This window comes from Doryrhamphus excisus, chromosome 6, assembly GCF_030265055.1.
Source record: "Doryrhamphus excisus isolate RoL2022-K1 chromosome 6, RoL_Dexc_1.0, whole genome shotgun sequence".
In the NCBI taxonomy this organism is placed as follows: Eukaryota; Metazoa; Chordata; class Actinopteri; order Syngnathiformes; family Syngnathidae; genus Doryrhamphus; species Doryrhamphus excisus.
In genome coordinates, this window is record NC_080471.1 from 6,411,831 (window position 1) to 6,437,554 (window position 25,724).

Genomic DNA, 25,724 nt, shown 5'->3' on the forward strand with positions numbered 1-25,724 from the left:
CCTCCGAGTTAAAATGACAGCAACAATCCTGCTTAAATGACAAATATGGAAGTTTTTCCACCGAGGGCAGCATACTGAAAAGAAGAAATGATATATACTTAAACTGCATCTCAGCTTTGTCATTACTACATACAGTAGGTAAAAAAGTGTCCATGCTTCTAAAATTACATTATTACTTTCATTATATTATGACTTTATTTCTGGAAAATTCAAAAAATTAATGTATGTTGACTTTATTCTTGTAAAATTACAGCTGTTCTTTTTTATTTATAAACTATGATTTTTTTTTTTTTTTGCATTTTTTGTAATTAAGACTTTATTTTAAAGATCGGCCGATTTCCACCAACACAGGCCACAAATACTATCTCGTTAAAAAGCTTTCATTTAACATAAGTCAAATATGTTTCTGTTTCATTGATGAGAAATAACATTTCATAACATTACTGCATGTAGTCAGCCAAGGCATGTCCGACATGTTGGAGTGAAAAGACGTTATCCTCCTATTCTCTGTGGAAGTGTAACTATGTCTTTCTCCCCCACTCGGTTTGAAACCCTTTCATAAGTTTTGAATGAATAAATTGGAGGCTAATTATTTCGCTCAATAGAATACCATGTTTGAAAAACAGCTGTAATTGTACGAGAGTAAAGTCCCAATATTAAGAGAAAAAAAATCCTCAATTTTACAAAAACAAACTCACTCATCAAGTCATCATAGCAGTATAAAATATAAAAAAATAATAATATTATGAGAAATGAACAAAACCAAAAAAAGTCGTAATTTCTAAGAAAATAGGTTGGGGGAGGAGTTTTAATATTATGGGAATAAAGTGCAAATATGAAGTTATCAAAAAAAAGGATTATTTAACAATAAGGTTGGGAAATAAATGAAACAAACCAGCCCATTTCTTATGACACAAACCAAAAAGCTCAGTTTTAAGCCAGTTTTGGATAATATTCACCCTGGCTCAGTTTTTAAGGATAAAAAGATATTTTTGCATGTGGACGGAAGGCCAGAACAAACTGTGTTTAATCATAATAAGTCTATTATGGTTAAAAGGCCTAAAAATCTCTCCGAAGAATGTGGGAAATGAGTGCAGTCGCAGGTTCAGTGACTCAGAAGAAGCAAAATACCTCAAATTGTTCACTCTGATTTCTTGCAATGTCTTTCTGTGTCCCTTTTTTGTAAGCCCTTGACTTGTGCCCCGTTATTATCATTGACGTCTGCTAGAAAAACTCAGCAGGGGGCGCCCCAGATGGAGTGGAAAATGGGAGTCTTCTGAAGTCAAACACAGCGACGCTACAGGAACTGTGCGGCCATCATCTCCAGCCTCTCCGCTTAGTTCCTTTGCATTGATGCTAATTGATGCTAATTTTTTGAAAGAATTCTCAGCTTTTGTTTTGAGCGGAACTTTGCAGCATTATTCAACATTTTTTGCAGACAACTTTGCTTCAAGTTTGCAGGGAAACAGTCCAGCAAGCGACACTTCCCTGCTAAATCCTCACAAGGACACATTATAGTCTTTGATGAATGGCGTGCCCACATGTTCATGTTTGCCTGAATGCAGCACGAAGACTTGGCCAGTCTTGGACAGTCTATTTTGGAAGAATACATTTATATTTCCAATCATAGGACATGTATGGCTTGTCCCCATGCACTCTTAGGTCACATGACTGTGCCCAGCTTGCCAACAAACGACAAACCACAGGGTGACTTTGAAAGTACTTTGTCTTTGCATGGGTTCATGCTTCAAAGTGAGCTGCTTTGATACAAAAAACTAATTGAGTAGATTGAGTACTGTATGAGCTGAAGAGGCATACATGGACGCATACAAGTACAGTTGTCCCTCGTTTATCGTGGTTAACTGCTTCCAGACTTGACAGTGATGAGTGAATTTCCACAAAGTGAAAATAATGCCGAGTGATTTGTGAGATTTTTTTCATAGTAGGCATTTTTGCGATGCAAATGTATGTATACTACTTTCCTACTACTTTCCTCAGCACCGAAATCCAACCAGAACTCGGCTCAGGACACGAAGTGTGGAGTGAGTCGCTGTTGACAGACTTCACTGCTTACGGGGGTGCCATACAATGTCGAAAAATCCAAACTATCCCTTTAATAAATGGAAATAAAATAAAGTAAATAAAATAACACCCCTATAATCACCTCTACATTGGTAATAACCAATACAGCAAACATAATACGTTAATAAATGCAACGTTTTCATAGTTTTGGCATAGAAAACCTGTTTCTCATTTTGTAAATATGGTTATTAACATTATTAGAGCCCTCTAGATATACAATAACTTCCCCATAGCCACCTTTATATTCGTATCACCTAATATAGTTGACATATTAAATCAATAAATTAAATGTTTTTGTAGTTATGGCATAGAAAACCTGTTTAGAATCTTGTAAATACAATTTTTATATTATTAGAGCCCTCTAGACATGAAAAAACACCCCTATAGTCACCAATACATTGGTATTACCTAATACAGTAGACATAATACATCAATAAATACAATAGTTTACAGTTGTGGCATACAAAACTTGTTTACTGTCTTCTAAATATGTTTTTTTAACATTATTAGACCCCATTATTAGACATACAAAAAAATAACTCACTTCATTTTGTGCTACAAGCTGCTGGAGATCTTCAACCACTGTGCGGTTGCCAGAGCCTTGTACCTTTCTGTGGTTTGTTGGGGGGGGGTAGCACCAGCAACAAGGACATGAATCGGTTGAACAACCTGACCAAGTCATCGTCGCTTAGTTGGAGGCGTTTGGAACAGCGAGATAAAGGAGGTCAGTGGACAAACTGCTCTCCATCATGGAAACTCCACCCACTGATGTAATCATTGTTTTCTAATATTATCCCAATCAAGATCGACCAGTTGCTTGTAATCAATGAGTTGGTAACCCCTGTTCGATGCTCTAACTATGAAAATATTCCATTTATTTAAGGAATCTTACATCACGGGAATTCACTTATCAAGTTCAGGACTGGAACCAAGTAACCACCATAAATCAGGTGGTTACTCTTCCGATCTGATCCGATTTTTTCCTGATCCTAAAAAGTAGGTTGCCAGTGTAAAAATAGAGTAGAACATAATTTACGTACATGAAATATCACACATAGTTAGATATGTCAATAGCATCCATTCATCCATTTTTGCTACTGTTTTTCATCATTTGGGTGAAAGGTGGGGTACATCCTGGTCTGGTTGCCAGCCAATGGCAGGATGTATCAATACCAGGGGTGGGCAAACTTTTTGACTCGCGGGCCACATTGATTTAACAAAATTTACAGGGGGGGGGGGGGGGGGGGGCAGACTCTATAGTATTTTACACGTAACAGTCCATTTTTAATGAATGAATGAATGAATTATTTTATTATTATTATTTTTATTATTATGTGTTTGTGTCCCTTTTTTCAGAAGCATTTTGTAAACAGCTGTCTTCGGGCGAGAGGCGGGGTACACCCTGGACTGGTCGCTAGCCAATCACAGGGCACATATAGACAAACAATCATTTTGGAGCCCAGTGAGGATAAGCGGTAGAAAATGAATGAATGAATGAATTTTGTAAACGACAGACCACATCAAATAACAAAATTGATAAAACAGCTACTTCCACCATCAAAAGGTTGGCTCAAGCCGTGATGCCAGGTTGTATGTTGAGTTTAAATGAAATACTTTGGAAAGAACAGGCGGGCCGTATTCAAACACCTGGCGGGCCGGATGTGGCCCCCGGGCCGTAGTTTGCCCACCCCTGATCAATACCATTGATTCAATATGGCCATGGGGTAAATCGGTTGTGCATGTACTGTAGATCATCCATGTAATGTACGAGGCTTGTAGTTTATTAAAATGGACTTTTCTTTCAACTTTGATCAGGAACAAATGGGCCTTACGCCTCCATCACAACTTCTCACTCAATTTCTCTCCTCTCGTCACACACGCACACACTCAAACACTTCAGTGTATTTTCACACACCAGATGAAGAGTGTACACACACTCCAAAAACTGAAGTCATCTCTTTTCCTCCACGTTTCGTTTATCTGCACACGCGACCCTGCACTTTCATTTTTTAGAGGCAACGAGGTGACTGTTTGTTTCCTTGAACAGGCAAGTAGCAAGTAGCCTTTAATGGCTAGCATTTGCCGCATCTGAAGGGTGAATAGATTTACATTGCTGTAAGACGACTCTTAATAAATTGGACGCAAACGTTAAGGTTTATGACGACATGAGGCGTTACCGGAAATCCACCATTGAACATCCCTCCTCATCTTCAGCAGAAATTGTCTGTGAAGGCTGAAGCTGGAATGTAGAACAGACGTGTTGAAATCTATGCACCGACTAGGATGGAACTAGCAACCACTCCACGACCTGAGCCATGCCACCGGGCACATAGGAAGCACAATATTACATGTTATGTGAAATGTTACATGAATTCCCACCAATAGTGGATGACAATCAAATCCTCCATTCATTTTCAATTAGCAAAATGTCAAAGAGGAAATAACATTAAAATAAAATACGGTGGTGGTAGTGTGATGGTCTGGGGCTGTTTTGCTGCTTCAGGACCTGGAAGACATGCTGTGATAAATGGAACCATGAATTCTGCTGTCTAGCGGAATAGCGTTTCTCTTCGAAGATCAATTGGACTTCTTTAAATATTTGTTAGCAGTCCCGAGCTAGCATTGCAATCTGCTCTTGTTTCAATTCAATTGTAGTCTTTGAGACTCCGAGCCTCATTGCACAGCATTTCACAGAATTCGGGGGGGTTTTACCCTATAAAATACTTTGAACAAGGACAGATGATGGAACCAGCAAACACCAGGTTAAGGACCAGGTTAAGGACCAGGTTAAGGACCAGGTTAAGGACCAGGTTAAGGACCAATCTACCGCCATGTCACAATGCCACGTGACCCTGAAGAATAAGTGGAATGCCGCAGTAATGCAACATGTCAACAACCACTCAACCTACTGATGTGTTTTTTTTTTAGCAACTCCACAAGTAGGCAGTAGCACACTTTCGAGAAAACCAGAATCTAGAGGGGTCTGATTGCTCGCTAAATATTGCTAAATCACTATTGTAAACACCGATCCCTCATGCTACGCTATGAACAACAAGGAACTCTCAGAATGGTAACATGTTTTATGTCACATATATTATGTCTCAATTACAGTACAGTATGTCTTATTATCTCTTATTATGTTTCCTATATTGGGCAATGTGAGTGTAAAGGTGACTATAGGGGTGTTATTTCATGTCTAGAGGGCTCTACTAATGTGTATTTAGAAGGTGGTAAAGAGGGGTTCTATGCTCTAACAATTATTGATTTTAATTATTGATTCAGTATAATCATAAAAAATAATAAAAGCAGAGACTCCTGAGAATGCACACGTTAGTGTTTAAAATATGATATGGCGCTCACGGCAATACATTTGACAAAATTGTGCTTTCATGGCTCTCTTGGGCAAAAAGGTTCCCATCCCTTCTTTAACTGATCCAATTCTTCACTGCAGCAAAATGTCACTGAGGCGATGTAATTACATTCCAGCGTTGCCTCGAAGCAACTCACCTGTGCAGGAATAGTCATCGATCCGGATGTAGCCTGTGTGGCAGATGCACATGAAGGATCCGGGGGTGTTAACACACATGGTGTTCTCCCTGCAGTAGTGCTTCCCTTCAGCACACTCGTCGATATCTGAAGAGCGAGGAGAGAGAGAGAAGACGATAAACACTTGGTTAAACATGGATCCTGCAGCAACGTCCAGACAGAAAACGTACCTGTATTTTGTTTTGCTGGCTTTTACAGTCAATACAGATCTAATCATATCACTGTCAACTGACTTTGACGGCAAAATTCATCCAAATATTGAGTGACAGATTGCATCCTTGCTCCTATTTCCAGGTCACATCCCCTCTTAATTCTGATCAATATTTGGTATGACTGGTGCATAAAGTTCAAGGCCGGTGATTGATTTCATTTCTACTTCAACTAGTCACAAAACACGAGCCGCTGATGGTGCTGCTAACATTGGAAATGTGGAAAAGTACATGCTATGCACTATAACACAATATTATACTTTATTATGATTCCCAACATACCTATCTGGGGACCTGGGACACTAAACAATAAGAACACTCAGCCCAGACGACAATTTAAAGATATAGTGCAGCCCAGGGACCATTATTTAATTCTAAAAATATAATTTAGCACTAAAACAAAACAAAAAAAAAAACAGTAAAATAGAGAAATCTGCAATAATTTTACAAGAACAAAGTCAAAATAGTAAAAGAAAAATGAGGAAAAAGTTGTAATTTTACCAAAATAACATCATTTACAATAAGAGGGGAAATGACCTAATTTTAGTAGTATAAAGTTGAAATATGAATGAAAGAGGTTATTTTTTGAAGTCATAATATTATGAAAAACAAACAAAACAACATATAAAGTTGTCATTTTGGGAAAAATAGGCTGTGAAAAGGTTATGTCAAAATGTTATGGGAAGAAAAAAATAAAAAGAACAAAAAAAATAGAAAAACAGATGCATTGGTACAATAATAGTCAGAATATTAAGAAGAAGAAAAAAAACTCTCCATTTTCCAAGAATAAATTTATAACTTAACTTTATTAATATTATTTAATTAATATTATATGATTATATTAATATTATATAATATTACAAGGAAAAATAATGCCATTAGGGGCATAGAGTTGAATTAGCAAAGAAGAAAAACATAATACATACAGTATATATTTATACAATATATATTTTAATCATATTATGAAAAACAAACCAAACAAAATAAATTTGTGATAAAATAAACATATAATATTGTGGGAATTAAGTCAAATGATCACAAGATGAAAATTTACAAAGGTTATTTAAGAAGAAAGCAAGAGCAAAAATTGGATATAGGGTTGTTATGTCATGTCTAGACAAATCTAACAATGTTAATGAAGTGTAGTATTTCTTCAATATTTGTCCATTTCCTTGGCAACTACTTTTCTTCCTCCTGTTCACCACTGAACTTGATGCCCCAAGTGCAAAGAATATACTGTATATTCCACAGCTTCTCCGTGACGGCCATCGCTATTGGACAACATCGGCTTCTTTCCATAAGTGGCAAGACTGAAACGGCTTTGTGTGTGTAGTGCACACTTCAGCGAGGGCAATTACGTTCCTGCACGCCCGAGATGGAGGAAAAAACGTGTTTTGAAGAGTTCCGCTGTTCCAGCACCCCAGATAAGAATGAGCAACTAGCTAATCAGTTGCCGCCTATTAGCACCTTGTAAATGAAAAATGTCATATTATCAATGAAAGCGCTACAACATAATATTATACTGTATGATGGCTGTCAAGTCTTTAAAATGCACAATACAGAAATGGGAGTGAGAGCAAATAATAGTGAGTAAGGCATTCATTGCAAACAAGCATTAAAGTCCACAGTGTGGCTGTGTGGAGATGTTGCCTCATGACTGAAGGCCCTCGTCTGTGTGGGAACGTCTGGCTTTTCCATCAGGATGCTGCACTTCACAATGCCCGTCTGACAAAGAACTTCTTCCATAGGTATAAACTCACTCTATTGGACCATGCTGTGTGTTCCTCTAATCGAAATCGATATTTGAATATTGAATATTTGCGGTTGGATGGCAGGGGAAGTTTACAAAAATGGATCTCAGTCCCAGACAGTGGATGCCCTTGCTGAAGCCATCTTCACCACTTTCCCAGTAACATTCCCAGTCACAACACTACACTATACTGCTGATGGGGATGTCAGCTGACTTAATTGTGGTTTCTACTTTCTACACTTTTTCGGACTCCGTGCGGAAGTTAAGGCCCCAAATGCCTTGTCCTTATCAATGTGAGCCAAATCCTGGAATGCAGAGATCTCATTGGAGGTGAGATGGTGAACCGCTCCATTTTCCATCTATTCAAAGTAAGATGGGATTAACTGCTTTTCATAACATACAACGTTGATGTTCTTTAAGCGTATTATTTATTGCTTCCTACTTCTCACGCTCATGAATCCATTTTTGGATCTATGATAGCTGTTGCTACGGCAACCCTTATTCCTAAGCTTTAAAACTGCATGCCTTAACCTCTGACGGAAGAGCCACAGACGTGTTTGGCTATATCAATTAATAGCAACAGTATGATGCAACTCAGAGCAATGACATGCAAATAAGGATCAAACAAACAAACATGGTGGGGTGTCATGCCCCGGGGACCCGTCCATGTTGCTGACGCAGGTCAATAGTGGGGAAGGCTTGTGAGACGCCATCTCCACTCACTCCTTTGCTTGTTACTCATCATTACCAATTTATTATTCAGTCCTGAATTCCTGCTTCGGTGCACAAAGACATTCACCCTTGAATACGTTCCATGTCAGATACGTTTGCCAACAAGCACTTCAATTGAATTTCAATAGATTGGCACCGGCATCCTCTCAGCTCGCCCGTCCTTGCACCTAAAATCTCATCACCTACCTACAACTGCCATTCACATTCCCTCGTTTCACGGTTCCATCAACACAAGCAGCCCGCCGCTGCTGAAAGGCCTCGGCAATGAATGCTGCCTGCAGACAAAGGACCAGGGCATACGAATGCCACGTGTCTTTCGCTCGATGAATGACCACAAAGTTAACTCGGATGTTGGCCGTGAGGAAAGCTGAGCGTTTGTGGCACAAACGGGAGTTGTGGAAAAGGCAAAACCAAAAGACGAGGGAGACAAGTTGAAGGCGGGGAGAGGGGGGGGGGGGGGGGGGGGTATAACACATAAAACACATTGTCCTAAAGAAAAGGGCAAAGCTGGCAATGTACGAAATCTAACGTCCAATTCCAAACTGGCCCTGAGGAAAGTTGGAGTTAGAGAATTTGTTGAGTGGAGAAACTAAAAGGAAGGACAAAAGTGCAAGAACAAAGAGTCATGTTTCTCTCATGTGAGAGATTAAGTAGAACAAAAGAGACCCCCCCCCCCCAAAAAAAAGGGGGCCAAAGCTATGGATTTAACAATAAAAAGAAAACAAACAACTCACTAAATCAGCCTTGTCTTGGCCTTGAGGAAGGGTTTTTAGTTTGATGGGGGGGGCAGGAAAGGGCAAAATTCCAAGACCAGTTGTGGAAGAGGAAGTTAAAGAAGTTCATAAAACAGGACAAGTGAAGAATAGAAAAAAGGGATCAGGGCTCTACGTTAAAAACAAAAATGACTTGCCCATGGGGAATCCTTAAGGTGAGAACTACTTGCCCGAACATGCTACCTTACACATCATAGTCGTAGTAAGCAGTGATGTTTATAAGTTGTGCACCACAATGAAACATTATTGAATAGACACATTTGTGTACTAGTAAAGTGTTTTTAATCCAGAAAAAAATGCTCAATGGTCAAACAATAATTTGTGAAGCAAAGGTGAGAAAAATACACAGAAATGGAACCGCTAGATTTTGCAGCTTGTGCAAAATCATCACTTGGTATTGGATCTAATGGGTGGTGTTTCATTGTGACCACTTCAAATTGTCACAGCAATGTGATTCACTCACCTGTGCCATCATTTGATTTGCTGCCGCTAATAAAATACTTGTTTAGGAGGCACTGGTTCATCACTTTTTGGTGTTTTCCTTCACAAGTTGTTGAAGAATTAGACCATGTTGGCAGGGGACGCCATGATAAATGTTTTCCTAGTAAAACGATTGCTGATTGGTTGATCGCGAACAAGAACGGGTGTGGGTAAAACGCGGATTGTGGATTACGGACCGCGGTCTAAATAAACGATTCTGATTGGTCCATTTCAAGATTTGCAAGGATTGGTTTGCAAATTACCATCGGAATTACGCAGTCCGTGTTTTACCAACACCCAACAAGAACCGCTTTAAAAAAAAACTCTTGGCAGTACGGCATGCTAAAGTGCACTTGCCCCACGGGAATATTAATGATTGGATTTACTTGCCCGAATTTTGTTTTGACTTGCCCCGGGCCATCGGTACATCGTTATTGTCGAGCCCTGAGGATCAAACTGGCCTTCAGAAAAGTTTAGAGCAGGGGTGTCAAACTCAATCACACGGGGGGCCAAAACCCAAACCTACTTGAGGTTGTGGGCCGAACTAGACATTACCCCCCACTAGGGTGAGACATTGAACATCAATGGAAACCAGTTCAATAACACGGGCCTGATTGGGCCACTGGGCCATGTGGTTTAGAGAGTATGTTGGGGGGTCACAAGGAAGGAGCAAAGGGACGAGTTACGAGTTGAAGCTAAGGAAGTTGGTGAGCGATACGTTAAGCAACCAGTGGGGAAAAACAGCGACAAAGACGAGAGCTTCATTGTTCTCCAGAAAATGGTAAAGCTGGGAATGTGAGGAATAGACGTACGAATTTGGAAACTTGTCGCTAGTCTTAAAGGAAGTTGAGGCTTTAGATGCTTTAGGGGCCCAGACTGAGAAGCGTGTCTCAGAAATGAACATTTTCGCTGTCCTCAACTGTGACGGTAACCTTCAGCTAAGGTGTGGAGGTGACAGCTTCCTCCTGCTTCTGACTGGCCGCAACATTTTGCTGGTTTCGATTTAGAGCCTATTAACCGTAAGCCGCCATCCATCTTGCCCGTGGTGGCCCAGGTTACTAAAACAATATATTAGGAGGAGAGATGATGAGTACACCCCCCCCCACCCCCCTCCATTAAGCCACTCCATTTCCTTGATTGGCTGGTCACGTGGACGCCAGAGACGGTTGGCCGGGAGTCAACAGGCGGCTTTTAGCGCTGGTTGGAGATCAGGGTCAATCTGCTGCCAGGACGCGATGGATGGCTCTGGATCAGCTGGCGTTTCAGTTGAATGTGAAAGCAATCAGTTATACCTTCAGATGTTGGAACCTTTGGTGGCTGCGCTCTCAGAACCATCAAGGCACTCCGCTTAATGAAGAACCGTGGCCATTTTGGTTCAACAGTAATTACATTTTCTAAGCTTTTGGGCTTTATTTATTTATTTGGAATGACATCAGTCATATTTATGGTGAATTACAGACAAATAACTCATAATTTGTTCATCACAGATTGCTTTGGTCTATAGAGCAGATCTCATCTAGTGGTGGCCCAAATGATTAGCATGCAGGTCAGATCTGGTAACACTGACCTTTTTTGCCTATAAAACCTTATTTCATTTCATAGTGTTGAAAAATGATGGTTGTTCAGAGCACAACAAAGTGAAGTAAGTGGTACTGTCCATGTGTCCGTCCGACGCTGTGATTGGTCACACACCCAAAGTGCTTCCTAACTATGAAACGCATAAGGAAGTCAGCCCCTCTGTGACATCACAAAGGGGCAGTTTTTACCACGCCTTTTGAAACCCGGCGTTTTGAGCCATTCCAAACTTCTTTCAGGGCTCACTTCCAAAAGCGCAAACCTCATTATCTGAAACTTTGCCATTGTTTAACACCAGAATACAACATTCTAACTACATTTATAGGTCAGAAAAGTGGAAATGTATTTTAGTTTCAACCTGCTCAATTTGCCATACAACAAACACGCTGTCTCCTGTGTAGGACAAACTAAATGATGATGCCAAGCGTACACTCATAGCTTGTGTACTTGTGTACTTGTACTACCAATGCATAATCTTACACCATTAGAATTGTTCTGACATTTTCACTTTTCCCTCTCAGGCTCATGAACCCACCACGGATGGACATGCGGAATGGCAGCTTTATCCGCCTTCACAGCGCCCTCCCTATCTGTGCTTCATACCGCACTCCATGGCAGTCTGGCAGGAGGCAGATAACGCCACCATTGCCTTTAGATAGCCCACAAAGACTCGCCATGATGTGTGCTCTGCCTCGCGCTCCATATTTCCTCAGCTAGCTACACCCTCAAACAGACGGCTTTTCAATGAATGGCCAAAGGACCGGGTCTGCCAAAAACAACCAAAAGAAGATCGCTGACTGCAATACTTCGGCTGTGGACGTAAAAACCTGTCGTCCGGAGAGCTGCAATTTCACCAACGTTTTCAGGACAAAAGGCAACATGTATATGGTTTTGATTTTTCTTTGGCTCTTATGACACTTGTTTTACTGTGGTTACCTTCTTTTTTAAAGTTGAATGAATTCTTTAGACATTCCTACTCCCAAGTTTTCATATGATTCGTTTTTTTTGTTATGCTAAAATGTTGCTGGCACCGTTCCATCAATTCATCAAATCATATTTTATATTATGCACGTAAAACAACAACTCATCTCTACAAAATGTGTTTTTTTTTTAAATTCCTTTGTGTGTCTAGAACAGAGTCATTGGATTCACATGATTTCCTATGGGAACAATTGTCTCGTTTTCATATGTTTCCATGAAATCCCGGACAGGAATGAAAAACCTCCATTTGGACATTACACACATTACAGCACATGCGGGAAGAATAGAGATGCTGCACAATAATGTAGCCACTGCCTTGAATAACATAACTTTTTCCACTTCATAATGTACCCCAAGTGGCAGTGCGCCAAAGAAAAGGAAAGCCATCACCACGGAAGTGAAAATAGCAAAAAGCTCAGTGTGAAAGAACAAAGACACGCCCACCAATACTAAACATAACAAAAGCAAGATTAGCATTAAGATTGTCATCTTATCATTGTCAGAAAACAAAAGTTGCTTTCTACCTTTTGCCGTTCTTTAGTAATCAGACATAGTACATACAGTAGGTATGGTAATCAGTGGTAGTACATACAGTAGGTACAATAATCAGTGGTAGTACATACAGGTACGTTTCAGGAAAATATCAACAAAAAAGGGAGAAAAACAGCTTTTTGTGAAAAGATACATTTCAGGCATAACTTCCACCACATATATTTTGCCAAGGCTGCACTGCAGTCGAGTGGTTAGCACGCAGACCTCACAGCTAGGAGACCCAAGTTCAATCCCACCCTCAGCCATCTCTGTGTGGAGTTTGCATGTTCTCCCCGTGCATGCGTGGGTTTTCTCCGGGTACTCCGGTTTCCTCCCACATTCCAAAAACATGCTAGGTTAATTGGCCACTCCAAATTGTCCATAGGTATGAATGTGAGTGTGAATGGTTGTTTGTCTATATGTGCCCTGTGATTGGCTGGCCACCAGTCCAGGGTGTACCCCGCCTCTCGCCCGAAGACAGCTGGGATAGGCTCCAGCACCCCCTGTGAGCCTTGTGAGGATAAGCGATAGCAAAGAAATGAATGAATGAATTTTTAGCCAAAATATCAAAACAAATAGGCCACAACATAAAGAACACAGATCAGGGGATGCCTGATTGTTGCCAGCTAGCAAAGCCCTTTGAGGCTCTTTTGTGATTATGGGCTATGTCAATAAACTTGACTTGACTGCGGAACCTCTTGCGAGCTACACGGTTCCGTGCTTTTTCACTTCCTGGTTGCTGCGGAGCGCAATGGGACAGATTGTAGCTGTTTTCATGGCTTAAAACTGCACCAAACATGGTCTCTTCTATTGTGCACGTGCATCATCACCTTTTTTGCTTCTCGCACAAAAAAACGCAAAAAAGGTACAGCAACTTTGGGAGCGAGCATTCGGGTAAAAAAAAAAAATCTAGAACTGCGTCTTTGGTTGCGTTCAGGAAAACGATAATTGAATGCTAGCTTGGATTTGGGAGGAGAAGCGGTTATCCTTCCCGATTAGCCTGGGACAATATTTTATTACACTTTCATTATATTATTACGAGTACTATATTTTGTGTATTTTGTGTCCAGCGAGGGCCACATCCTAAAAAAATTAAAGGACACCATCAATTATTCCCCCAAAATGTAACACCGTTTTTCATTGGATTACAACTATACTTTATTCTTTTCAAATGACTGCTGATAGTTCCAGTTCTTTTAAATTACTGAAAGCTTTATTGACTTGTCTTGACGTACAAAATCACCTCTTTCATTGTTTTAAATGTAAAATAAATCTTAAATAATCAAGACAGAAATCAAGAAATCTCAGGTAGCTTTGGTAACAATTATTGATTTTTCTTCAAGAAAAACAGGAAAGTGTCAAAAATGAGCTCCAAATTAGAAGGGAAGACGGCTGAAGGTAAACTTTCTCTGACGTTTGTTTCGAGTGTAGTCAATTGGAAAATCACTCCCAGATGAACGCTATCCAAAAGCCCAGCATGCAAAACCGCCAGTGCCGATTTGGGGACAAAGCAGGAGCCAATTAAGATGAGTGAGTGGGAGTGGGAATCAATGCTTTGAGCGCATGATGTCACAATAGCGCTCATGCCTGCTGAGATCACAAACAGTCAGATGCTTGGAAGAAGGCACATGCGATGGGAAAAAGGCAGACGATGCGTGTTTGTGTGTCTGCAAGTGAGTGACAAAAGATGTGTGGATGTTTTCCGCCAAATAACGTTGTGTTGCTCTTACGACGCTTGTTTGTGTGCCGCCCCTGAATGACATCAGACTCGCCCCCGACTCCAACTCAAAGACTTTACAGCATTTTTTACAGCACGCTCCTAAAAAGAGCAAACACTCTTGTCATATGGAGGATCTTTGATGAGCATTTTTGCAGCAGGCAGAGGGCTCCTGTTATGTGGACAATCTTTGAGTTTGTTGGGCATTTTGTTCTTTTTTTTGCAGTATTGTCTCTTTGACTAATGTTTTTGCAGCTGTTCTTTCATTTTATCAAGTAGAAGATGTCTGACTCGTGTTTTTGCAGTGGGTCTCATAAATCCTGGAAAGCTCTCCAGTCATGTAGAGGATTTTTGACTCGTGTTTTTGCAGTGTGCCCTTAAAAACAGTAGAGTTTCTGTCATATAGAGGATCTTTGTCTAGTGTTTTTGCAGGGGTTCTTAACTTCTGTCATCCAGACAATCTTTGACTCCCTTTTTTCAAAGTATGGCCTTAAAAACAGTAGAGCTCCAGAGGATCTTTGACCACTGTTTGATAAACAGCAGAGCTGCGGACGTGTTTCAATTGATGATTTCCTGACTTAATATAGGACTTTATTTTCAATACTGGATGACTTTATTGGTTTCAGGTGCACCCATGACCATCATTTTTTGTCGTTGGCTGGGTCCTGCTTCTTGTATCTTAACGACTGCCGTTGTGTACCACACAAGCATCTTGGTTTGAATACTTTGGATCGTGCACCGTCCCCGCAGACTGGAGCTGTCCTACCTCGTCTTTGAGCATGAGCTGAGGATGCCTGCTCAAATTAAGCATCTTCTAAGACAGGGGTCTCAAACACGCGGCCCGTGGGCCAAATGTGGCCCCTGCCTTGATATGAAAGTTTAATGTTAGTGCGGCCCGCGCAAGTTTGATATGGATGCTGTATGGTATCATGTACCCAGAAAAAATTATTACGTTTGATTAATGTTCATGTTAAAGGTTCAATAACTGTTGATAATTATCCTCCCTATCCGTGTGGAAGTGGTAAGTTTTTGGCTATTTAAATTTAAAGGAAATAACTTGAAGGCTACCGTTTAGGTTGCTAGCTCTCTAGTTTGCGAGTTAGCATGTGTTTCAAGACCCTGCAGTTGCGCAATATGTTGTAAATAAAAAGAGTATAAATGTGACTATAGTCGTGTTTTGTCATGTCTACAGGGCTCTAATAATGCTTTGTTCATATTAATCTGAAAAAATATATATTTATTACTGATTGATTGATTTTCTTTATTCTTGATTTGTTTATTTATTTTTCATCTTGTTTTGTGTAGAAAAATAAAAAGTAAGATATTTGAGAACAGTGGAATGTTTTATCAGAGCTTTTATTGTAGAAAATTGGAACCAAAGTGAAGTTTAAAAAAAAAATGTGTTTTTAATGAATGCTGTTTTTTTTGTTGTTTTTTTTTTTTTAAACCTGGCCCAGTCTCACCCAGACCCGAGCTCCAGTGGCCCCCAAGTAAATTGAGTTTGAGACCCCTGTTCTAAGACAACCAGAACAGTCCCGTTGCCATCGATTCAATGCTCTGAGAAGACGAATGTGTATTTATGAATTTAGCATTAAGTATAGTCCATTGAGCCTCTGTCAAGACTCACATGCTTATTTCCACGAGCCTCAGGGCCCAATCGGGCTTCTGCACTCCATTACTGCGGTCATTAATCTTGGAAAGATTTTCTCCCGCATGTTAATCCAACAACCATCATCATCCATCACTCAGCCATGGAGGCCAGGGGTCAATCAGATGCGGAACGAGGTGTTGGAATGACCATCGGAGGCTATCCACGGGATTGTGCTGACTTAGAAAAATGTCTCTATTTATATTTAGTCATTGCTTGGTTGTAATGCAGAGTGGAAGACTCAAAGGTCCCATGATATTGGGAATTGTGTATTGTTAGCCTCTAGGCAAGTGTTTGGTACGCCTGACTGTGTGTCGGGAGCTTTAATGCTAATGAGCTAAGTTTGTCCACACCTCCTATTGTGTATTTCATCCACCTTTGATGTATGCATAATATCTGCATAAGGTAAGAGGAGGACATAAGTACGACTGTCATGTTTATAATAAACTGAATATCCTATTCATGAAAAAAGGCAGGCTTCGCTACATGACTTTTTTTCCCCATCCAAGTTTGAAAATGTATATTTTTCTTTTCATTTTATTATTTTTATTTATTGGTGTAAAAAAAACTTTGTCTCATCTTTAGTTCTAAAAACCTGATGAAAATAATTCTAATATTGTTAATTGTCATACAAGTGTAAAAAGAAGTGAACCACTTGTAATAATACGTAGAAATAGTACCACACACGATAATAACTTTTTACTGCTTGGAACACACAGCTGCAAAAGTCAAAAGAAAAAAGACCACACACATGCAAAGTTAGTCCTGAAGGGTAAAAGTAAAAGTGAATATAGGGGTGTTATTTCATGTCTAGAATTCTCTAAGAGCATATTTAGAAAGTTGGAAACAGGTTTATTATGTCTTACATGTCTTATTTTATTATTGTATTATTTTTATGTCTTATATTATGGCTGTTATGTCTGTTATATTTTTTAAATATCTTATTGTGAGTGGTTAGCGCGCAGGCCTCACAGCTAGAAGACCGGAGTTCAATTCCACCCTGGGTCATCTCTGTGTGGAGTTTGCATGTTCTCCCCGTGCATGCGTGGGTTTTCTCCGGGTACTCCGGTTTCCTCCCACATTCCAAAAACATGCTAGGTTAATTGGCCACTCCAAATTGTCCATAGGTATGAATGTGAGTGTGAATGGTTGTTTGTCTATATGTGCCCTGTGATTGGCTGGCCACCAGTCCAGGGTGTACCCTGCCTCTCGCCACAGACAGACAGCTGGGATAGGCTCCAGCACCCCCATGACCTTCATGAGGATCAGCGGTAGAAAATGAATGAATGAATGAATCTACTTTAGTGAGTAAAGGAGTGTAAAGGTTAAAGACAGAGGAAGAAATACAAAAACCAACGAAGAAGAAGGCGAAGTCTGGAAATGATTAATCACAATAAACGAGGGACGAATGTATTTTCATGCAGCGTTATTATTATAACAAAAGACAGCAGTCCTTGCCATGAAGCTGCGGGGGGGGTTGAAGACAGACAGTCAGTGTATTAAGGTCACTAGCATGGAGGTTGCCCCATGTGGCATTTGCAGGATATTGTTTGAGATACTGTTATTTACAAAGTGTGAGTGTGTGTGTGTATGTGTGGGAGGGGGGGGGGGGGGGGTGTTGTTGAGGTACTGGCTGATAAATGGCTGAGATTGTCTCTTTTGGGTGACATTTCAGCAGGGTCACATAGGTGAAGTGCAGGCAAACATAAGCCGGCCACTCGCCATATGTCAACCACTTGCTTCAGCTTGTGTGTGTGTGTGTGTGTGTGTGGAGTGTGAGGCGAGGGGGGGGCTAGACAGTGATTGGGCTTTGGAACTGGCCGTGCCCTACAGTGTGCAACAATTAGCCCAGCACAAACTTGTGACATTCAAAAGACGACAGAGGCAATAACCATGGCTACATGTTTATATATATAAGGGCGGCACGGCGGTCTAGTGGTTAGTGTGCAGACCTCACAGCTAGGAGACCAGGGTTCAATTCCACCCTCGGGCATCTCTGTGTGGAGTTTGCATGTTCTCCCCGTGCATGCGTGGGTTTTCTCTTTACTCCGGTTTCCTCCCACATTCCAAAAACATGCTAGGTTAATTGGTGACTCCAAATTGTCCATAGGTATGAATGTGAGTGTGAATGGTTGTTTGTCTATATGTGCCCTGTGATTGGCTGGCGATCAGTCCAGGGTGTACCCCGCCTCTCGCCCGAAGACAGCTGGGATAGGCTCCAGCACCCCCGCGACCCTTGTGAGGAAAAAGCGGTAGAAAATGAATGAATATATATATATATATACACTATATATATATATATATATATATATATATATATATATATATATATATATATATATATATATATATATGTTTATGTATGCGATGCTATTCACACACCCTGGGATTCACTGGTGGCCAGTCCGGGGGGGCTGGCCCGAAGCCAGCTGGGATAGGCTCCAGCATATCCATGCGACTTTAATGAGGATGAGCGGTCCAGAAAATGGATGGATGGATGCTGTTCACACACCCTTGCTATTTTTTGTTTTGTATGTGTTTACGTTGTAAACAACAATCACAGCCCAAGCATCTAGCACAGGCCTTTGCTGAGGTCCAACTAATTGAATTGTAAAGTCAGCAGTTGTTTGTGTAGCATTATGGAGCGTGCATACAGAGAGCAGGGTGCAAATTACAATCTCACCGATATCTGCAGTTGCTCGTAGAAATGTTTTTCCCACCACCAGTCAGTGGTCTACCCGAGTTTTTAAACACAGGTAATTCCGCAAAAAACGTGTAATGACCACATTTCTACTACTGGTGTTGTGAAACACCCAAGTGACTACTCTATGAGTTCATACACCGTAATGAGGGGTACTCGGGGGGTCTCCAACCAGTACTTCAGGGGCTACCAAACCACTTTTCAAGTAGTTCCCCAATGAGTTTGTTTATTTATTATTAATTCCTATACTGATTGGCCACCAGTCCAGGGTGTACCCCGCCTCTCACCCGAAGACAGCAGGGATAGGCTCCAGCACCCCCGCAACCCTTGTGAGGAAAAGCGGTAGAAAATGAATGAATGAATGAAGAATTCTTAGACTGACAAAATTTTAAAGTGGAGTAATTTGGAAGTCCTTGTGGGTTCTTGGGGGTGTGACCAATCACAGCGGAGCGGGCCTGCCTGGAGATGGGCCAAGGGTGGAATAAACTAAAACAGACCATTTTGGAAAGCCAAGGAAATACAGCTGGAATAGGTGCAGATTCTGGAAGATCTTGAAAGCTTTCAGTGTGGGTTATCGTGTGTAACAGAGTTATAATGTTGTTGTAAATATTGTATATATGTTCATGTTATAAATACACAGTGATACCTGATGTGTTTGTGTTGTCATGTTGATGTGGAACGCTGAGAACGTCACCGTGTACCCCCTACCGCTCCTAATTAGTGTAACACCAAGTTTTGGCCACTCCTTCCTATGTCCTTTTTATTCATGATCTTCATGTGAGAGGTAGGCATGTGTGTGGCTTAACAAATGTCTTTGGTTTCAAACGTTGTTTCTTATTTTTATCTCCTGTTGTAATCTGTCATCAGGTATGCTATTTGTGTTTCAATTTGTACTTTCCTTTTAATTCATGATCTCCTTGTGAGAGGGGCACGTTACTCGACCACATTGTAACTACAACATGTTTATTATCCTCCATCAGCCAAGAATAAAGTGCAGCAACTACAGCAACCCGATGCTCGTCGTCACTCTTTCATCACAACGCAGAGTCAAACACCACCGGTTGGTTACACCTGCTCTATAGGAGTCCATAACTCAATACAAATGAGCATATGAAAATGAGCATAATAGGTCTCCTTTCAATATATTGTGTGGCGTACCCCAGGGGTCAATACTGAGGACAAAACTGCTCAACCTATACATAAATGACATCTGTGAAAATACAAAACACTTAAAGCCAATACTATTTGCAGATGATACTAGTGCATTTTGTTCTGTAGTAAAGTATGCAAGACATATTAGAAAAACAGTCACAGATAAAGTAAATATATTTAATAATATCTAATAAAGAGATGATAAAAACAGAATCACTGAACTGAAGTAAAACTAAAATAATGGTATTTGGTAATAGCAGAAAGAATACTTAGTATATGTGAATACAAATAAAGGGCGTAGACACTGACAGGTCACGCAAGAAAATAAATTTATAGTAATAAATAGTAATAGTAATCAGGTAAAAGCCGAAAGACACAAACAAAATAATAGGCGACAGAATGAGATGGAAATGGGTCCTATCCCTGGAGCCTATCCCAGTTGCCTCCTGGCAAGAGGCGGGGCACACCCTGGGGTGGTCGAATAAGGAATCCTACTTCCCGGATTCATAGTCACATACTGTACGCTTGCCACTGGTGGTGTTTTTATATGTTTGGGTATAAAACAGATCAGCATTGAGCAATGGAGGACAGGGCCAGTATGACTTATGGCGTTATGGCAATATGCTGAACTATAGTCATTGTCCCATTAAGACACAATCACACAGGCTGTCACTTCTCCTCTCATTGGCTCTCCGTCTAATTCCATGCTCAACTCACGCACGTAGGAAAAGCCGGCAGAGGGCCAGCCTGCATGGCGAGGGTGAGCTGGAGAAAGAGAACATGCTCCATTTATGTTGGACGCATGCAGACTCACACTTCCTGGCTCTGCTTGCATCCCCTCGCCGCTGCTCGTATGAAAAATTTACACAAAAGTGATCTCATCGGCTATTTTGAGCCTGCATCTGACCTAGGAGTGTCGGCCATGCTTTTTCATGATGCGCCTGTTGTTTAAATAGGTTGCCTCTGTTTCATCCTTTTCCCTTACGATTAAATCAGGGGTGTCCAAAATGTGTCCAGTAGCTGATTTTTCATTGGCCTGCGGACCATTCTACAAACAAAATGTTTAATATTAAAGAAAACAATACGTAATTTTTTTTAAGTCAGAATATTATTGGAAATGCACAAAACAAAATGATTTTGTCTTTTTAGGAAAATTTGGTTGGGAAAAAAGTTATAATGTAATCAGCATCAGCATAATGGTACAAGTAGAAATTTACAAAGATTATTTGAGACAAAATTGTTGAAAAATGTAAAAACAGTTCATTTTAAAACTATATAACATGATGAAAGGGGAACATACATATTTTTAACTGTGTACTAACCAATGAATGTTGTATTTTGGTGTGTCTTTTATTCTGTTTACTTGCTCTATTCAACTTCATTCTTTTGTAAAGTGTCTTTGAGTATCTTGAAAAGCGCTATACAAATAAAATGTATTATTATTATTATTATTAAATAAATACCAAAAAGGCAAAAACATTTAATATGAAATAATTTTAGTTCGTTTCGCTCATCTTATGGAATCACTATGAACATGGAATAGTCCTTTGCATGAGAAAAGAAGGGAAGCGCTCCAAAGGCTGATGAAAGATTACGCATTTTAGTGTAGTTTTAAGCATGTGATTTAAGACTAAAACAGAAATATGCCCTTTAAATTGAAGCAAAAAAAAAAATCAATCATCAGTTGGCCCACTGGAAATCTCGGGGCCCCCATGCTATTGCCCGTGTTTGCCTAATGGTAATTCCACCTCTGGTGACACTTCCATTTGCGGGTTACGTGATTGTTGTTAGCAACTGAAACATTCATAAATGTTCTTAAAATCATTTGTTGTTTGGTGGAGAAAAAAAAAAAAATTTGCAACTTTTCCTTCACTCCTGTCTCCTTCTCAAGCACATCTCTACATTTATCATCGCTACAAAACATCATCCAGCGTCATCCCGAGGCTATCCTAGCTGAGAGTCAGGGCACATATCGGTAAGCAACATTCGTGGGCAAATGGACCTAACATGCATGTTTGTGGAATGTGGGAGGAAACCGGAGTACCCGGAGAAAACCCACCCATGCACGGGGAGAACATGCAAACTCCACACAGAGATGTCCAAGCGAAGATTCAAACCCAGGTCTTCCCAATATATTGGCTGTACGGCCTACATGCTAACCACTTTTCCACCATGCGGCCCCCAAACACATCAAATCAAATAGAATCAGCTTCAAGTTGGATTCCTTGTCTTGTGCTCATCGAAAAAAATGACAGCAAGGGATTTCAATCAGGTCTCACTTTTTAGCAACCTATATTTCATACGGGACAGCCAGCAATCATCCAGAAAACCACTTGCTGAGAAAGAAATTGTTTTTGCGAGGAACTCCAGTAGCAAATGGAGTCATTCTCCACATTCTTTGTGTGTGTGTATTTGATGCAAATAATCACGGTGAGCGCCGGCAGCCTATTTCAGAGCAACACTCAGCTGCCTCTCCAGATGAATGGCATGGTCTAAAGGCCCATACTGGTAATGGGCTGGGTTGCCAGATCTGCACAAGAAAGGACTGCTGGAAAAAAATCCCCCAATGTTGCAGTTTTTAAGAGTCGATAAAACAGAACAAAGCAGGCTACAGCAGCCTTTGTTTTCCAGGCGGGACTAAGAGGGTGAAAAGCCGGACGTCTATAGCATGGAAGACAATACACAAAGTACACAAATACCTCTGTGAGCAATAACATCTGATGTTATTACATATACATACACAAAATGTATATATTTTGTATATATACATGTGTATATTTGTGTATATTTTGTATATATATATATATATATATATATATATATAGCTGTATAAGAAGAAGACGAGAAACAGAAATGATCTGATGGAGATCCATGTAGTGCGTTCTTAGCAGCACAGTAAATATTCCCCTGCTGAAATGGAAATGATGCTGGTCTTTGCTGGTTTAGGTGGTGGACCATGCTGGTGTATGCTGGTTTATACTGATGGACCAGCATAAACCAGCACTGACCAGCATGGACCAGAATAATTTCCATGCTGGTGGACCAGCATAGACCATAGCATAGACCAGGGGTGCTCACACTTTTTCAGCATGCGAGCTACTTTTAAAATGACTGAGTCAAAATGATCTACCCACTACAAAAATGCGAAACATCTATTTATTTTCAAATGTATTGAGGATTATTTGTACGTACAATGTATGTTGATGTACCTTACATAACCAAATGAGCCAATATTGCAAAACACACATAATTAACTATTAACATTTTTTGTAATTACCTGAGTTTACTTTGATGACTTGCACTGAATTGAACCAGCCAGGGATGCATAGTCCGGACAGTAGCTGCTGATAGCCAGGTTAGCCAGGCAAACGCACTTTGAAAAAGACATTGTGAAAAAAAAGTCCACCTCCCATTCCGTATGGAAGTGATATGTTTTTGCCTTTTTACTTGGTCCAGCTACTTCACTCATTTTAGTGACCATAAACTTTAGCGAGGGCTTCAAATCTGACGCAATTCGCCGACTAGCTTAGCACTTTGCATCGTTGTTTACGCATGAGCGGTGACCTAAAGGTCAAAATTCAGTTGTCATCTGACTGGTTGTCCTGTATGTCAATCAAGTAACGGGGATGGATGATAGGCTGACATCGTAAGTTCTGCTGCACTTAGAGACGTTGTTTGATTTGATTGGTCACCCGAAGGGCAACATTCAGTTGTCATCTGAATGGCTGCCCTGTATATCAATCAAGTGACGGCATTGATGCTGGGATGATATTTTTTTAATGTCACGCCGCGATCGACCAGCGATCGACCAGTACCACCTCCGCGATCGACCGGTAGATCGCGATCGACTTAATGAGCACCCCTGGCATAGACCTTCTGGAAGATCTAGAAAACCTTCTGTACTTTCTGAGTTATTGTGTGTAGCTGCTCTACAGGAGTCCACAACTCAATACAAATAAGAATAATAGATCCCCTTCAGTATAACACAAAATAAATTAATACATGTACATGTATAAAATAAATAAAAATGAGAAATGAAATGAATGTACAATACATTTATTGCATGTTTAAATGATCTGAAATGATTCCTGTCCTCCACAAATCTGTCCACCCTCTTTTAAGGTCCACTGGGGAACACATTGACTGAGACACATGAGTAGTTTTATTTATGTCTTAAATGGCTTTTCATTCATTCATTTTCTACTGCTTATCCTCACGAGGGTTGCAGGGGTGCTGGAGCCTATCCCAGCTGTCTTTGGGCGAGAGGCGGGGTACACCCTGGACTGGTGGCCAGCCAATCACAGGGCACATATAGACAAACAACCATTCACACTCACATTCATACCTATGGACAATTTGGAGTGGCCAATTAACCTAGCATGTTTTTGGAATGTGGGAGGAAACCGGAGTACCCGGAGAAAACCCACGCATGCACGGAGAGAACATGCAAACTCCACACAGAGATGGCCGAGGACGGAATTGAACTTTAGTATCCTAGCTGTGAGGCCTGCGCGCTAACCACTCGTCCACCATGTTCAACCACTTATTTACTCTTCTTCTTATTATTATTATTTACTCTCTTACATTTGCTGATGTTTATGTTGTCTACAATCAACTTGGCAGTGTTACAGTATTTGTGCTGACTGCAGTTTCGCTCCTTACCACTACTACAACATTGGTTCTGTTGCTGCTGCATAATGCGTTTTCATGTTTGGAAATAAGCACCTTTCTCCAGTTATTGCCTCCTCCCTATAGCCAGTCATCCTAATAAACACCATGGCTATAATTATGTATAATTTATAGTAGTTTTCATAAAAGTGATACCTTTCTTTAGCCTTTACTTCTTTCACAAAGGTGAGATACAGTAGAACCCCTTCTGCTTCCTACCACAGCGATTATACACTCCATAGAGGTATTGCTACAGCCAGTAAGAATAATAATAAGCTCAGGCAGCATGAACGACTCCACAGACTCTCTTCAAAAATTACCAGCACTGTTACATACTTGAACTGAGCCCTGGCACCGAAATCCCCATATAACACTTTGACACTATTGCATCATGGATAAAAAGCTTTGCTGCTCTTCCTGGATCAAGAAAAGTACTGTGAGAAAAGTTGTTTTCTTTTTTTTTGCAGCATGACCTTTCATGTACCGAAGGGAGAAAACATGCGTGCACAATGACAACAGAGGGACAGTATACTTATGGCTCACAGCGACCTTCAAGCGGGAAATTTAACGTTTGATGAACAACCATTATCAAGCATAATTCATCTCATCAGCTCATCTAATTTGCATATTATGACATAACCAGGATTCCCTGTTTCCACGATGCTCAACACGCTCATAAAATGTCTGATCCACTTGTTGATACTCTTCCTCATCTCTCATGCAAACACAGCCATCATCATCATCATTTAATCATTATTTTACTTTTCGGCAGAGCACGGCTGTAGAAGGCCTGCTTCAGTGACTCCCCTCACACGGACTCCAGCTTTGCATCGTCCTGGAGATGCGGTGACGCGGTCCCCGTGATCAAACGGAATCTGTGCAAATCCGTGCTTGAGATAAGGAGCTGAGGTTTATCTACTGTGGAACAGGAAACTGTTTACTATTTACTAACCCGTCACATCAATGATGCACATTTTCATACAACTCCCTCATTATCTCCACTAGACCTTTTTCATGTCGTATACCTCAACGCGTCCACGCATGCAACGCAGGAAGTAACACAAGACGAGGGTAGCTGTTAAGGTCACGTGTACGATGGACCACAAACACTTTGATTCCATGTTTTCTCGTTAATGGTGAAGAAGCGGATATTTGGCGTGACGTGATGTTTACGGCATG

At 40.6% G+C, this 25,724-nt stretch overlaps 1 protein-coding gene across 2 annotated transcripts in view; it reads right to left on the reverse strand.

Moving 5' to 3' along the window:
• The window catches only part of nell2a (neural EGFL like 2a), a 112,551-nt gene that overhangs the window by 37,809 nt on the left and 49,018 nt on the right, over window positions 1-25,724 (reverse strand). For both annotated transcript variants that reach the window (XM_058074908.1, XM_058074907.1), the window contains exon 13: window positions 5,590-5,715. In XM_058074908.1, the coding sequence (XP_057930891.1) occupies window positions 5,590-5,715 (126 nt within the window). The remainder of the gene's footprint in view (window positions 1-5,589; window positions 5,716-25,724) is intronic.